The sequence below is a fragment of the Zootoca vivipara genome, chromosome 5 (assembly GCF_965207765.1).
Source record: "Zootoca vivipara chromosome 5, rZooViv2.hap1.1, whole genome shotgun sequence".
NCBI lineage: Eukaryota > Metazoa > Chordata > Lepidosauria > Squamata > Lacertidae > Zootoca > Zootoca vivipara.
The window spans coordinates 40,628,426-40,645,225 of NC_142588.1; the positions used below are offsets into that span (position 1 = coordinate 40,628,426).

Below are 16,800 nucleotides of genomic sequence, written 5' to 3' on the forward strand. Positions count from 1 at the left end.
TCTTGCTGCCATCATGCAGTCTTCAAAGATGTATCAGGCTATACATTTGCAGGGACAAGCAGGGTTACCACCTTTGCTCCTCACAGGGCTTGATGACTCCAAGGGCCACTACTTGTGACATTTTTTTTATCTCAGTACCGTATGCATGCATTTTATATTTCAGCATGAGCTATATCCCAAGGGCCCCCGAGATTCCATCCAAGGGTTCTATTTTGTTCCCTATCTGCAAAGTTGTAGAGAAATATTGGAAATTCTGCAGCTAGTTCCATAAGATTATTTTCCTTTAATGCTTAAAGGATACCTATGTTGACATGGTAACCTTGATACTGGTGTCCACATATGTTTTAAAGATGTTTTTATTGTTTTATCACTTATTGTGTGTTGCCCTTTAGGAGGACGGGAAGGATGTGAATTTAGTAAATAAATAAAATGTATCTCCTTCCCATAAGTTTCAAAGATTAGTTTTGGGGGGTGGGGGGCAAACCCCCAAGAAGCATGTAGCGCATCTGTTTAGAGATTACTATGTTCCTTGTAAAATCAATACCATTTAGCAATCCACTTGGATTTGGAATTCTTTCTTTCTTTCTTTCTTTCTTTCTTTCTTTCTTTCTTTCTTTCTTTCTTTCTTTCTTTCTTTCTAAGAAGCATGGATAACAAATCGAAGCATTTCTCTTTTCCTAACTGGGTTTGGCGTTTTACCAAAGCTGTAGGAGGCAGAATTGCTCAATATCCATTTTCAATGACCTACAGAGTCAGATAATGAGGAGTATCATCTGCCTACCAGATGCAAAATGACATGAAGAAAAAAAATGTGCAGATGTGTTATTTGTACAAACGACAACATAAACAGCTCTAAATAGAACTGGTCTAAGGTTAAGAAGTAGGGAAGTGGAATAAATGACTAAGGAAAATGGTTCCATTTCCCTAATAACAACAACAACAAAAATAAATGCTAATTTGCTAATGACACTGTTCTACATCTGTCTGAAACTGGGCTTGTGTTTACATAGAATTGGAATATGTCTGACATTTCCTACCAGCATCTTGAAGAGCACAGATTCCTCACCCCTCTTCTAGACACTCCAATACAGAATGGCAAACTATCTAATGAACTCTTGCCATGTATAATTGCTAGCATCATATATGGTTACTTTGGTAAAATACACAGTGCATTTTAAGAAATACATTATAAAATGAGAAAATGTAGTTTTATGTATATCTCTCCAAGTTGATCTTTATGTCCCAGCCTCTTTAGTTAAATGAAATAGATGAAATGGGTGTGTTGAATCCTGTAGTCTGTTTTCGGGATTTGGGTGAAGTGCCTCACACCCTTTCCCTCCAATGGGTGCGTTATCTCAGGATACTCCGTTAAAGGGGTCTGGCTGGAAGTTCTTTCCTGAAGCCTAGAGGAGAGCAGATGGGCCATAGAACTTCCAGGTAGTGGCCGGGGGGGGGGGGCAGCTTAGCTGACCCGAGTCTTGAGGTACTGGACTGAGCAGGAGGAATGAGAAATGAGCCCTCCATCTGATCAGCTCCTCTCAGAAGAGGGGGGGGGCGTGGGAAGTTTTGCCCTCCCTGTCTCCAGCAGTTTCAGGAGGAGAGGGAGACAGGGTTGATGTACAGCTGAATGAGGAAATCCCTAGTTATGATATAGTAGAGGATGAGGAAGGGGAAGTTAAGAGAGCAGACAGCAGAGACCTCCCTGGAGAGTATGAAAGACCCTCCTTAGTCCAAAGGCTCGCAATGTCCCTCTGCATTCAAGAACAGAGAATGCAGAGGGGTGTGACTCTGGTAGCTTTCCAGGATGTTGTGGGAAACGGAAGAGGAGGGACTCAGAGTAGCCAATGTCTCCTAAGTGTAAAGACCTGGATCTTTTGTCTTGCAACCAGATGACTGAATAAAAGCCATAAAATACAAACTGTTTATTCTTCTTGCCTCTGAGGCTACCAGGGAAGGAGAGGATACTCATGACTGACATGAGGTGGCCCTTAACCCAGGCATGACCCTAAAAATCTCCAGCCATTAATCAGGAAGCACACCTAATGCCTAAGCCAAAGCTGACCTGCATCTGTAATCGTTGATGCTGTGGCCATTTTCAATCCCAGAACTACAACGTTGTTGTTGTTGTCTCGGTTTGTTCACCAGTTATCACCTCATCCCTTCCCGCTGTGCCTGGGACTGCAATGGCAATTTCTACTGTTGATTTCTAGAGAAACAGGAAAATGTCTTAAATACTATACCCATGTATAGTATTTCATTAACGTCTAATTTTATTATGAATCCCAAAGGAATTAGTAATGAATGCTTATTTAACTGCAATAATTGCTACATGTATAGGTAAATTGCATTGTTACCCACAGTGTGTGTTTTAAAACGTTTGTGTTTACTGCTTCATAAAAAAAATGTTGATGGCTTAAATTTAATTATATAATAGCATAAATCAAAATACATGCAAATTTAATTAGGGGTGATGAATTCTATTAAGCAAAGCCTTCCAAAGCTATAAACAAAGCTCATGTTCTCTTACCAGTTTGCTGCTTTGCATATTTCTGCTGCAGATTGTGTCCCAAGGCACATGGTACTTGGTGGTGGGAGGAGATATTCTGAAAGTCATGTTGGTACAGACTATGGTTATCATAATATAGTTTAACATTGACAGAATACTGTACAGTATATACCATGGGCAGGAACAGGAGCAAATGGGAGTTCCCTCTGCCCACATAGAAGAGATAGGAGCTTCTGTTAAATAAGGCCACTTGCAGTATATCCCTGCCTTATTCCTGCAACAATAGTGAGGAAGGTTTAAGGCAGGTTTAGCACAGGGATGGGAAACCTGGTGCCTTCCTGATGTTGTTACACTCTCATCTCCTACCAGCCCCAGCCAGAATGGCTAATGATCCAGAATGATGGGAGTCTAGCAATTATGGGACGGTCTCAGGTTCCCTGGGACATGGGTGGCTTTGTGGGTTAAACCACAGAGCCTAGGGCTTGCCGATCAGAAGGTTGGCGGTTCGAATCCCCGTGACGGGGTGAGCTCTCGTTGCTCGGTTTCAGCTCCTGCCAACCTAGCAGTTCGAAAGCAAATCAAAGTGCAAGTAGATAAATAGGTACTGCTACAGCGGGAAGGCAAACAGCGTTTCCGTTCGCTTCTCTGGTTCGCCAGAAGTGGCTTTGTCATGCTGGCCACATGACCTGGAAGCTGTACGCCGGCTCCCTCGGCCAATAACGTGAGATGAGCGCCGCAACCCCAGTCGGTCACGACTGGACCTAATGGTCAGGGGTCCCTTTACCTTTACTCAGGTTCCCTATTTTTGGTTTAATTGGAGAATGGCCAGTTAAGGTGCATAGGGAAGCAAACCTAACTCTGATCTAAATCCAACACTGTATCAGATTTCATTGTAGTTGCTTCTTAGCTGGAGCTTGTATTCTGAATACTTTATACTAAAATTGCATGTCTCTCCCCTTCCCCCCACTAAACAAATCAGATTTTTGTAAGTAGCAATTGTTGTGAAGATGACCTATGACTGTATTTCCTGTATCACTTTTTTGAAAAAAGAGTAGCTGTAGGTAATGTTTTCAAACTTTGCTTTCTGCCATAGAGCCTAAAAGGAAAGGAAACCGAGATTATTTCCGTGTTGTGTCTCTTCGCCATACCCCCTCGTCCCCCGTGACTCACAATTTTTAAAAAAGCAGCTGGAATTGCAAGATGCGATAAGCACATGGTAACTGGCAACGTCATCTTGATAAGAAAATAGCAACATGGGGAAAATAATGGGACCTTATGGGAGGACGTAAACGAAGGCAATTTCAAGTCTGAAAAGGATGTATGAAGATAAATGTATGAATGTGTACGAAGATACTAAACCATAAACAATTCTCTACTTTCCTAGGGGGAAAAATGCTGAGATGGGGGAAACTGAGATTTTGACTTCTTACCTCTGAATGTAATATAACAGATAGTTCTGCCTGAAAGAGCTGCAGTTTGGTACTCTGAAGTCTGGCAGGCAGTGTTGGATCCTCTGAAGAACAACGGATGCGCCAGCAGAATGAAAGAACAGGTTAGAGGGCATGGCTCCAAAATGTCACAATTCAATCTGCTGCTGAGCCTTCAGAATCAGTGCAGCCTTCAAACCTTAGTGCAGAAATTGCCAAGTAAACATCTGCTTAGATCTCTTGTGGGGAAACTATGCTATCCCAAAGTTTCCTTTACAAAGAGTGTGCACAAGATAAATTTCTATGTACCGCTAAGTGGACTGACTGTAAGCCCAAAGAGAACCCCTCCTACGTTATCAGATACGGGCTGCAATTCCTTGGAAATAATTCTTGGGGTGGGACTTACTGTGAAGTAAATATTGTAAGAATATTACCTATAATGTGTAGTCCTATTTATGAACCACAGATATTAGCACCTTTGAGCAAACACAGGGCACATTTTTCTTAACAATGAGTTATCAAAACTAGCCTCCCAGTTATCATAGAGAAGAGGGGGTGGGGCTTCAGTCAAAGCAACTTTCCCAATCTATTGCTCTCCATACATTTTGGATTACAACTCCCATCAGCCCCAGCAGGCACAGCTGTGGAAGGCACCAGGTTAAAGAGAATTATCTTAAGGCATGTCTTTCATGCAGCCTTGATGCCTAGGACTTTTGTTGTTGTTGAGAAGTTTCTGAACTCCGTTTTGAGTGTTTGATGGTCCTGCCCGTGTTGCCATTTCCAGAGATCTGAGGTTGCAGGGTCCCTGTCTCCAGCACCCTCCAGCTACCCAAACAGCAGGAAAAAGGAGCTGTTTAGCCACTGAGAAGAAATCTTCTCAGCCATTTTGCTTGTTAGAGCCAATCAGAGTGAAAGGAGATGTGTCGGCCATTGAGGATTGACACTTAAGAGTCACTCTGGAGAAGACATGCAGGAAGAGGGGTTGTGGTTCTGTATGCCCCAAAGCTAAGTATTTAAGAACACTGAAAACACAAGGTGCTTCGATTTCAAGAGAATGGAGTGCAAGTTGTTTTTTTTGTTTTGTTTTTTACATATAATGGAACTTCAAGGAAAACACAACCTAAATCGCTTCAAAAGAAGCTATTGGAGTTTCCAAAGCATTTGCCATTTACGTGCACAGAAAATAGTAGATAGAACTGAAATGCATTCTTTCAAGTTTCCTTGCAACCCAAGCTCATGTTACCTTTTCAGGTTCATCCGCTTGAGTAAGACTATGCATTGTCTGGAGAAATTCAGCTGGAAGAATTCAGGTGTGATTGATGTAGGCTACGCAAAGATCCCAAGAGGAACAGGCCAGCAAAAATAGCTGCTACTTAAAATGTTGCTCCCAAACCATCAAGTTGCACAGCAACTATAAAGCAGTGGAATGTATAAACTTTACACAGACACACATGCACTTGATGTCCCAGTTCTTTCTAAATCGAAATTATGCTTGTTTGGTGGCATCTTGTAAATACTGCTTCATAAAATTCTTTTATCCTTTCAGAATGTGGTCTCATTTTGAGACAGGCTGTTGCCAAAAGATTAAAACTGAAGCATATATATATTTTTCATAAATGCATAAATAACTTCAGGATTGTTCTGTCACTTTTATTTATATCTGAATATAATTTTACAGTGCTTTATCATTTTAATAAGAAACAACAGTTTGGCAGAATTCCCCTCTGAAACCCCAAATCTGCTGTCATTTAAAAAAACAAAACAAAACACCCAGTTTCAGATATAGCTTAGCCATTTTAACCATTTACAGGGTAATCCTATACGTGTACACAGAGCAGGCAGCCCCATTGAGTTCAGTGGGTCTTGAGACAGTCCTACTGGGGTGCTACTTCTTTATAAACATGCTTAGGATCAGTCTGAAAATTCACTCTCCACATACTTTGAGCAGGAACCCTGCAAAGAACACTCAGGATTTTTCTAGGCTGAAATGCCAATATTAATACTGTGATCAGATTCGGAGGTAGCAATCACAACCATGGCTGCTGAGGCCAAGAATGAGCATTAGACCCATGCAATACTGCCTCCACCTTTACCTTTGTTTGCACACAAGAATAGACGACTTTCAGGAGTTTGAAATGCCATAAATTTACATTATACCCACACTAGAAAACTGTGGTTTAATTTAATCAGGATGTTAAATCCACTGAGTTGAAAGAGTGGATGTTCTAGAGGGTGGGAAATGGAAAATATGTATGTTTCCCTTTTCTTCCTCGTAGAACATCCCTGGATAGCGCAGGGAGAGGATTTTGTTGACCTCATGACACGCACATTCCTCAATCCCCTTCCCTCCTGGATACTTTCTAAGGCCTTTCATATTGCAGCCCCCACAATGTGGAATTTTCTGTCTGCTATCCCAGGAAATGTATCTGCCACTCCTTCACATCCTATTTTTCACTTGTAATTGGAAATTGTAATCCTTAGGTAAACCTCTGATGTATGTAATGCTGATTGAATTTTGTTTTTGTTATGATTCTAGTTGCTTGGTTGTTTTATTCCCTCTTTTAACAATTATTGATTGTTATTTGTTTCATTGTTTTGTTTTAATTTCTGACGTTAGCTGGATACTTTATGGATAGAAATGTAAGATAGGGATCCTTTCATAGACAATCCCCCCCCCCCCCGCTATGAGATGGAAAAACGAAGAGAACAATTCATTCCATATTAAGCTTCTTTAAAATTCCATTGTGTTCTCTGGAAGTGATTAACCAGAATCTCACTCCTTCCTTTTGAAATCATTGCGATTTAGACAGCAAATCTAACCACTTTACTTGGGAATAAGCCCCATTAAATTCAACAGGAAATACTCCTTCCATGGGCCCATGCAAAAAGGTACAGCCTGACCTAATGTGAGAATTCATGGTGACATGGCCAGTTGCACCTCAGAGGGGTGGGCATTCCACAGCCTGGGGGCTACCACAGAAAAGGCCTTCTCACACACTGACCCCTCGTGAACTTCACATGGCAGTGGAACTGCCAACAAGGCCTCCTCTACAAATCTCAGCACTCAAGCTAGTCTACATGGAAGGTGTTGCTTCAGATATTCTGGGCCCAAGTCACTCAGGGCTTTATATGTCAAAATAAGCATCTTCAATTGGACTCAGAAGCGCAATGGCAACCAGCACAGGTCCTAAAGAAGCTAATCAGGCAATAATGTCTTCCAGCACCCTGGCTGGTGCATTCTGCACCAATTGCAGCTTCTGGGCCACCTTCAAGGGCAGCCCCATATAGAGTGCATTACAACGGTTGACTGGAGGTCACCAGAACATGGATCACTTCAAATCAAGTTATTTCATGTCATCCTTGGCAGGGAGCAGCAGCAGGGGCTTCATTTTGGGAACTGCACCGAAGCCCCCTAACTACCTTAATTCCACCTTAAGGGTACAAAGCAAACTTACGACTACATTTCAGAATAAAACAAATATGTGCAGTAGATGAATTATCCCTTTGTCCTCCTCACCTATTCCAGAAAGGTGGATTTTTACCAGTATTACAAAGGTGGGTGTATGAATTTCAACACATACACAAAAACTGGCTTTTATCCACTTGCAGAAACTAATACTTTAGTGTTCCAAATTCTGGAAGAATGATCTGGCCCCTTTCCCTGCCTGCTGCAAGTCTGTCATAAAGGAAAAAGACTGCAAACATCATCTATTTACATATGTTACTGTGATGGGTGACCGCATGTCAGACACAAAGTAATATCTTTTCATTTGTCTGACAACTGTGACAATGTGAAGGAAGGAGATTTAAAAACCAAAAACCTGAGGGAGGCGTGCTGAAGAAGTATTCTATTCCTCACACTTTAAAATGACATAAAATACAATCTGACCAGGCACTGGAATTAAGCACAATTATAATATCAGCAAGGAATCATTTCATTTTTTAGGGGAGGGGGAGAACTCATCACTCTTTTCTGAAGCCATTTGAGTCACACACACACAACAATCTGAGAGAAGAGACGTTTGAGACAAAACAAGATAATTCATCATCGCTGGAGGGGAAGAAGAATTTTACAGCCAGCCTTAAAATTAATCCCAAATGAGGGAGTCTCCTTCCAACACGAACTGAAAATTGGCAGGTCACTTGCTCTGCGAAGGAACGGTTTCTGCCTGCACGTTTCGGAGGGCACTAGGACCCTGCGCGGGAGCAGCAGGACGAAGGCAAAGAAGACAATAATTTGTTCCATTGTAATGAGAACTGTGAGTGTTGGCAAGGGGCACTTTTTCACAGGGCCTGCCTTCTTCCACTAACGATTTTCAGTGCCTCCTGTTAGCCAACCCGGACAATTTGTTCAGTTATTGCAACGGTCAACATATTTGATCTTGCGCGGGGGGTGGGGAGAACCCCTCTCCATCAACAGTTTAAATTAAGAGAGGGGGTGGAATATGAAAGCAAAGCCCAACTCATCATCAGCCTATGCAGGAGCAGGAGGGGTTTGGGAGTCAGCTGTATGCAGGAAATCTCTCACATCCTGAGTTTCCGTGCTCTCTCTCTCTCTCTGTAATTGTATATTAATGGGGCTGTTCTCCAGCCCCAGCTGATGAAAGTTTTTCTCTCAGTCTAGGCTAAGATGTCCATGCGTCGCCATGCAGAGCGGCTACGCTCCTTTCCTCCTCCTCCTCCTCAGCCCCCTGCCCAGCTCTTGCTCCTGCTGCTGCTCAGCCTCTTAATAGCACCACCATCCGGGGCTCAAGGTAAGTTGGAAATGCTTATATACGTAACATGCATGCATGCACCGCACATATATAACTTCCTTGTCGCCAAAGCGGCCCTCCCCAAGTTCTGTCAAATGTCCACGTTTTGCATTTCTTTTGTCCTGCAAGGAAGCCGCCCTTTCGGCATATTTTCTCTGCTGTATCTCCCCGGCACCTCCTCTTCTCCCCCCGAGTTGGTTACACTGAACAATCCTCTCCCTACCGCCCCGCTCTCCTTTTGTGTGACTGATAATATAGAAGGGAGCAAAGTAGAGGAGAAGCCGGCAGTTCTTTTTTCTCTGTCTCCGGACGCTTCTGTTGGCGGCTCCTTACAGCAGCCGGAGAGCTGAGCTGGGAGGGAGGCTTTTTGGCGCGCGGGGCGGGGGGGGGGGGAGAGAGAGACGGACGACGCTCGCCTGGCGCAAAGGATGGAATTCCTGCCTGCCGGCGCCCGAACGCCTCCCACGAGCGCGAGCGCGCCCTTCCAGAGGCGGCGTTTCCTTCGGCGCAAAAGCGCGGGCTTTGCTGCACCGTTTCGAAAATGGGCACAAGAGGCGATGCTGCCGCTTCGCGGCGGTGTTGCCGGCAGTCACTTCAAGCTAAAGCGTTTCCGAGAGAGGCCATCTCTCCTCCATCCCCAGGACAACCCCCCCCCACAGCCACACCCGCCTTCAACAGCTGTGTGCAAATTATAAATGTAACAGGTGAAACTCCCCGTCCACCGCCGCCGCCGCCACCATTGCAATCCTGCATGCCTCGTGGCCACCTGTTGAATGCCAGCCAGCCAGCCTGCCTGAGTGCCGTGAAAGGCAGACGACGCCGAAGTCGGGGCTTGGGGGAGGGGGGGGGCGAAGGAGAGAGAATATCTGCTTCACTTTCAAAGGTTGATTTTAAGACAAACCACGGGTGAATCCTAGGAACGGTGAAATGTCCCAGGAAGGGTCCTCAGGCAGGATTACCTCCAGCTAAAACTTTGAAAGGTAATTCTCGAATTTAGTGAGGATTCACTTTTCAGGTAAGGGCACAGGAAGTGTGTGTGTGCAGCCCTACCGCAGTTGTACATGCGGTTGCAGAAGTTGCTTAGTATTGTTGTACATTAAGTGGTGTGCGAATATGTATTTCGGACATAAATAACAGCCCGCCCCATGGTTTTTTTTCTTCCAAATAAGCTTTTTGACCTCCCCCACCAATAAATGCCTGTTTTCTGATTTGATACCAATAAGTCACTGAAAAGCACCAACAGGGCTGTTTTTTCATTGGCATGCAACTTTTACACTACAGTTCTATGCCCACTTTCATGAGAGCGACATCGTTCTGAGTAAATGTGTAGAATTTTACTTTTACTCATGTTACTAGAAATAAGTGTGTTGACCTGTGTGCATGGTTGGGTGCCCCAAGAATAGAGGCAAATATACGGTAAGTGAATCTGTAGTATGATAAAGTACACAGCCTTGTTCTCACATAACACTAAGCCACCCTTCCCCAACCTGGTGCCCTCCAGGTGCTAATTTAGACTGCAACTCCCACCAACCTTCACTGCTGGCCATGATGGCCAGGACTGATGAGACTTGTAGTCTAAAACATCTGGAGGGCAGTGGAGTGGAAAAAAACTGCTAAACCATGGTTTGTTTGGCCCAAGGGGTAGGTAACATTTTTTGGCTTGATGATCACATTGAGGGGTTGCTATCTGTCCAAGGGCTACATACCAAGCTAAGTACATTTAACACATGCAGTGTGTGTACAAATCCACATACACTCAGTGGCGGGGTGGGGGAGATGCAGTTTACACACACACATATGTACACGCATTCAGATTGCAGGGGTGGGGAGCAGACAAGATGAACCTGCACACATTCACACAAAACAGATGGAGCAGGACAGACTCAGGAGCAGATAGAGCCACACAGAAAAGAAGGATTTCCATTCTCCAGGGCCGTGCTAGAGTAGGAGAGTGTCCTGTTCTAGCAGTTCCTTAGGGAGGAAGGAACAGCCACCTCTTACCTTTGAAAAGGTCCTTCTTCCTATGGTATGGCACAATTGTCAGAAGGTCTTTGACAGGAAGCAGGAAGAAACATTTATTCCTGTTTCATCAGCCTTCCAGAGATGTTCTAACAAGTGCACTCACTTTTTAAGACTGGTGCAGAGAAAGAAGCTAAAAAGAGGTGACACCCCCATTCCCACACCAGCAGTGGCCACAACAGTGGAGGCACAATGATGCCACCTGCTGGCTATTTTTTTTGGGGGGGGTAACCAAATTATTTGGTGGTTGGCTGGGCTTCATGGATCACCTAAAATCAGTTGGGGTGGGTAGTGGACTTGAGCCATGGGTTAACCACCCCTGGTTTAATTAAAGTGAGGCTTGTTTGACTATCTGAACCCAGCCCAGTATATTAACTATGTTTACTGGAAACAAAGCACAATATGAGCATGATCAATGTTTTATTGTTGATACTTATGAACCATGGCTTGTTTTAATGATGGTTTGGTGTCATGTCTGAACCCAGCAGCTATGTTTAACCATGGTTTGTTTGATCAAACCATGCCAGATGCTCAGCCTGCTATAGAAGCAACTGAGGAAAAAACAGGTTTGGGTGAACAATACATGGCTTGTTCATTTGCTTGTTGTTTTAACCATGGTTAGAACAAACTATAGCTTAGTGTTGCATGTGAATGCAACCAGTGTTTGGAACCTTCCCCTTGGAATGTTTTCTCAGTATAATACCTGTAGAGCTGCAGAGCTCTGATTCAGATTAAACAATGTACAGTAGTCCTATACATGTCAGAAGTAGCCCCCACTGACTTCATTTACACTTATTTTGGGAGGCATGTACAGTATTGCAGTGTGCTAAAACTGGGCTGTTGCATGGAAAAGAACCTCCACCACCACCCATAGGTGCCAACTGAAATAAGGCAAGCTCCAACGGTGGTGTGTTTTTGGCATTTGTTAAAATAACCTTGTTTGCCAAGCAGTTGCTGGTCAATGATACTTAGCTTGTAGTTTTCCTGACTACTGTGGAGTTTTCTGTAGTCTTTTTTTAGTGTTGACTTTATTGAATCAGTTTTGTAATTGTGAACCAGCTTTCGTTTTTTTAAAAAAATGAAATGCAGCATAGGGGTGTTTTAAATAAATAAATAACGGGATAATGATATGAGTTGATGAAGGCCATCTGTGACCCACCATGCTGGGTCATTCTTAAAGGGACTTAAAGGGACATTCTCTAGCTCTTGTCAAGCACACATGCTTGTGGGATTTGACTCACAGTGTACCTCTGTACTGAATTATGCTGCTTCTAGGCTAAATACTTGGCACACAGGATCCATAATATGATCGGTATGGTATTTGTGTTAGTTTAAGGAGAAAAATTATACACCTGAGATATTAAAGCATAAAATGGGTTAGTGTGAATGTAGGGTAGGCACTTCACAAAGCAATTTTATGAGTGCTTAACTGTCCAAGTGTTTATGTAATGAATTTAAATAGCTCTGAGAGAGTGTTTAAGAACTTAGATGAATAGCAAAAAAAAAACCCTATACTGCTTTTTGTAGGCAACTTATTCAGTCTCATATCGCATATCAGGTCTGTTTGTTTCTTTGGACTGCCCCACTTTCAATGTTATATGTACTTTAAAGTCAAAGCCAGTTTTGGATAATCTGTTAGGGTACTCAGCTGCAATTATACAATAATTACTGTACAAATAATGTATTGAACTAAAGCACAGAACATATAGAATTGCAGACAGATGCTGATCTTGCCATTTTGTCCCAGAACCAGATGGACCCAACAAAAACTGAGATAAACCCATGCTTCTGTATTTGAAACGTTCCTCACTATTGAGGATGAATTCTGCCTTAATTTTATTGAAATGACCTTCTGTGGTCATTGAGTGAGCCATGTTATAAAAATTTGTTTCATTCAATTTTATATTATGACATCCATTACATATGCTTTACCTATCTACATTCCATGCAACATGATTTGTTTAGTATGAAGTATCATAGAATTGTAGAACTGTAGAGTTGGAAGGGACTCTGGGGGTCATCTAGTCCAACCCCCTGCAATGCAGGAATCCTGCCCACAGCCTTCCCTGAATGATTGAAGCTTGCACTTAGTCACAGGCAAGCACATGGCCTAATTCATTGTTCATTCACATCTATGTATATTGCAACAGACCTTCAAAATAGGAGATTTATGCGTTATTTAAAAGTATGCAAAAAAGCAAAGTTAGCCTTATAGGCCAGTAACAAAAAATCCAACCAAAACATCACAAAATAATTTGCAAGCTTTCAAATTCTCTATAATTCTTCACCAGCTAGCTAGATAAATAAATAAACAGAATGGGGAAGGAAGGAGAGGGAAGAAGAAGAAAATTTGCTGACTTGTGTCAAAGCTATGGGGTATGTATCTGGTCACAGTTATAATGTGAGAGGAGGTAGCAGACATCCAGACAAAGCTCTTTTACGGTAAGTGCTCTTCAGATATTAGGTTGCACCAAGGACTGCCAGGAAGAAGAAACATAGTAATGGCTGCCTCACCATCTCTAAAACAACAAAAACTAGATCCGACCCAGGGACCAGATCTGCCCCTTCCCACCTATCAAAGAACCCGTGTGCTTTTCCTGGTTGCCTGTGTGAATAGTTGCAGACTTCACGACTTGAAGTATTAGCAAACTTCCCCGCCCCCGCCCCTACCTATTGATTGTTTACCATCTAGCCCAGTGATGGCCAAACTTGGCCCTCCTGCTGTTCTGGGACTACAATTCCCATCATCCCTGACCACTGGTCCTGTTAGCTAGGGATGATGGGAGTTGTAGTCCAAAAACAACTGGAGGGCCAAGTTTGGCCATCACTAATCTAGCCTAATGGAGAGTCAGGGAGAACTTGGAAGGTTGCACGCCATTTTGTAATACTTTAAATCTTTGTTTTGTAATATACAACGGCAAGAAATAATGAAATGGTGAGAAACTAGGGAATTTGGAGTTCATCACATCTGAAGTGATATGAGACCAGAGATTCAGAAGGTGTCAAGGTGAAAGTCGCTCAAATTGTCACTCAAATTCAATTGTCTCTGAATTATACTGGCCTTTGGTCCCTTGAAGGCTCCTTTATTGAAGCCTGGAAGTTTCTTTTTCTCTATCTCTAGGAGAGTCCTCAAATCAAATTGTTGGTCCCGCATTTCTGTACCTTGTCTCACTGTTGCTAGTCCTGGTGGTACTACTGGCAGAAATTTATTTATTGCCAGTGGTGCATTGATGACTTATATTATACTCTGGAGGAAGGGAGGCACTCTGATGTGTGGCAGGAAAGGGAGATCTCTGAATTTTAAAGAGACAGGGGTCTGAGGTTGGCTGGAACAAGGCAATCCTATTTTGTGGATAGAATCCAATTTAGATTAAGGCAATTATAATTAGTTATATGCCCTTGGTTTGCAGTTATATGCCCTTGGTTTGCAGTGTGGCTTTGAAAAATTTGGGATCAAACAGAGTAGAAATTATTTTTGTAATGACTGAAAGTCAGTGTGGTATAGCGGTTAGGGTGCTGGACCCTAGCCCTGGGAGTCTAGGGTTCGAATCCCCATTCAGCCATGAAACTCACTGTGTTACCTTGGGCTAGTCACCATCCCTCAGCCTAACAAACCTCACAGGGTTGTTGAGAGAATTATATGGAGGGCAGGAGAGCAGCCACTTGAGCTCTTTGAAGGAAATGCCGGATATAAAAGCATAAATGAATGTCATATGATTACAAAATATTGATAATAATTTGAGACAGAATACTCTGGCACACTTACTAAGCCCTATTTGATGCATTGAAACTTTCTTATAAGTAAACATGCATTGTTAGGCTGCAGTTCTATTCCTACTTTCTGGGAGTAAGGCCCATTGAATGCAATGGGGCTTACTTCTGTGTGGACTTGTATAGGATTGTGCTGTCAGCTATTTTCATAGCATGTCAAATCTACCATGCAAAATATTTAAAATATGTGCACTTTGTTTTTTTTAAAAAAAATCCATTAAGACTTTAGCTATCATCTTCAATGCTCCAAAAGCATGGTGCTATTAAAATGACTTCATTTCAGTGTCATTTCCGGCCCAGAACTTGAGTAAGAATGAGGACAACTTGAATTTACTGTTTGTGTATCTGAAAATACTGTACAATGAAACCATAGATTGGATAAACACATTCTTTTCTTCTCCAAAATATATGATCTAATATGGCAACAAGTGGAATACTCCATGGCCTGTTAATTGTGCTGGCTGATAGCATACAGCAAGACATACAGGTCTGAATGTGGAACTTGGCAGAAATGCCTCTTGCATCTGCTGCCAGCAGTTACACAAAAGATTCTAATCAGGCACATATTTGAAACTTTTCTGGTAGCGTCCTCAATTTGTTGTGGTGTATGTGTTTTTATATTTGTGTCCCTTTCAAAATACGAGCTGATTGAATGTAGCAAAATACCCTGCTTATGGCTGCTTATCTGTGAAAGATTAAATTACAATGTGAACGTCGCGCCATCTGAATGGTGATATGATGCAAAACACAAAAATATTGAATGAGTAATCCTCCAGCTCTTTGTCTTGACACTGCATTATGTGAAATGAACATGCAAGCAGGCAGGAGCTGGAAGTATTTGAGTTCTATTTATTACTAGCCGCAGATGCAGGGACTAATCCCTATGTATTAGTTCTCAAGGTGCTTTTTGGTAGTAACGGGGGGGGGGGGGAATATAAGCAGGGACACTGTTTTATCTTTGTAAAACTGATCAAAATGAGATGTTTGTCACATAATATAGTTACAAAATTTACAGTGGTATTGTGTCTATGACTTTTCATGCTATCCTTTGTTCTCGTAGTTGTGAATTAAGCCCTTTGTGGTGGGGAAGCAGCATGTTTATTAAATTTATTGGCTGCTTTTTTACCAAGGTAACTCAAAGCAGCTTATTATACAGTGTTAGAAAATCAGATATATAAGTAAGGTTGCCAAATGGCTCCTTAAACCAGGGTTACCATCGCCAAAACGGAATGCACATTATTTCCAGTAATAGATGTATTTTTGCACACATTGGCTGGAGAACTGCCTTGCAAAATTTGGAGAAATGAAAGTTTTGAAGGACGTCTGCGTTTTGTTTCACATATAGTTTCAGGAAGTATGAGTTAGGTAGGTTCACCTTCACATGTGAATGGAACTGAATTTCTTTCCCATTTCTAATCATCAGCTGCTTACCTGTCCACTTCATCTTTATAGTAAAAAGCCCCTCAAATTTATCTGTATTTTGCCATTACATTTTGCAATTTCCCTTCTTAGGGCTCACCCACATTTCCTATTGTCTCGCTGCTTTCCCCTAGTGGGAAAACTGCTCTTAGCACTCAGTTGGAGCAAACAGCAATACAGGTTTTCTCCAGATTTATGTTTTCTCTTATTTAGCACTAAAGGAGTGGATTTTCCATGGGAGCGAGGGGGAAACGGCTCAAGCCCATGCCAAGAAAGTGTGGGTCAAGCCAATATACAAGAAATGAAAGGTTTATAGAGATACTATATTGACATATAAACCAGGTATTTTTTAAAGATACATTCAGCTTTGAAATATTTGACTTAAATAAGTTCTGCTCTTTCACTCTGCACCAAACATATGCTTGAATGACTGATGGAGTCACATGGCTCCCAGAATGAAGCAGTTTATTGTGTACAGAACTTCAGGCTTTCAAAGGTTATAGCTGAAATATTCAGAAGACCCAACTGTTAAGGAAGCATGTGCTACAATGGGTACTATTATATTCATGAAAGGGATTCATTTTAATCCCTTCTCAATATAGCAGTGTTTTCAGCTAGCCAAGTAGTAAAATGAGCAGTCTTGAGATTATAAAATCATAGAATCATAAATTTGTAGAGTTGGAAGGAACCTCAAGGGTCATCTAGTCCAACCCCCAGCAATGCCGGAATATCAAATAAAGCATCCATGACAGATGGCCATCCAACCTCTGTTTAAAAACTTCAAGGAAGGAAAGTCCACCACCTTCTGACAAGTGACAAACAGCTCTTACCATCAAGGTTCTTCCTGATGTTTAGTTGGCAGCTTCTTTCTTGTAACTTGAAGCCATAGGTTTAGGTCCCACAC

The 16,800-nt window shown here is 42.3% G+C and overlaps 1 protein-coding gene across 3 annotated transcripts in view; it reads left to right on the plus strand.

The window, feature by feature from the left end:
* The first annotated feature begins 5,580 nt into the window (after positions 1-5,580).
* Positions 5,581-16,800, plus strand: part of ADAM12 (ADAM metallopeptidase domain 12) — a 185,470-nt gene continuing 174,250 nt past the window's right edge. For all 3 annotated transcript variants that reach the window (XM_035137598.2, XM_035137595.3, XM_035137597.3), the window contains exon 1: positions 5,581-8,687. In XM_035137598.2, the coding sequence (XP_034993489.1) occupies positions 8,564-8,687 (124 nt within the window). In that variant the 5' untranslated portion in view covers positions 5,581-8,563. The remainder of the gene's footprint in view (positions 8,688-16,800) is intronic.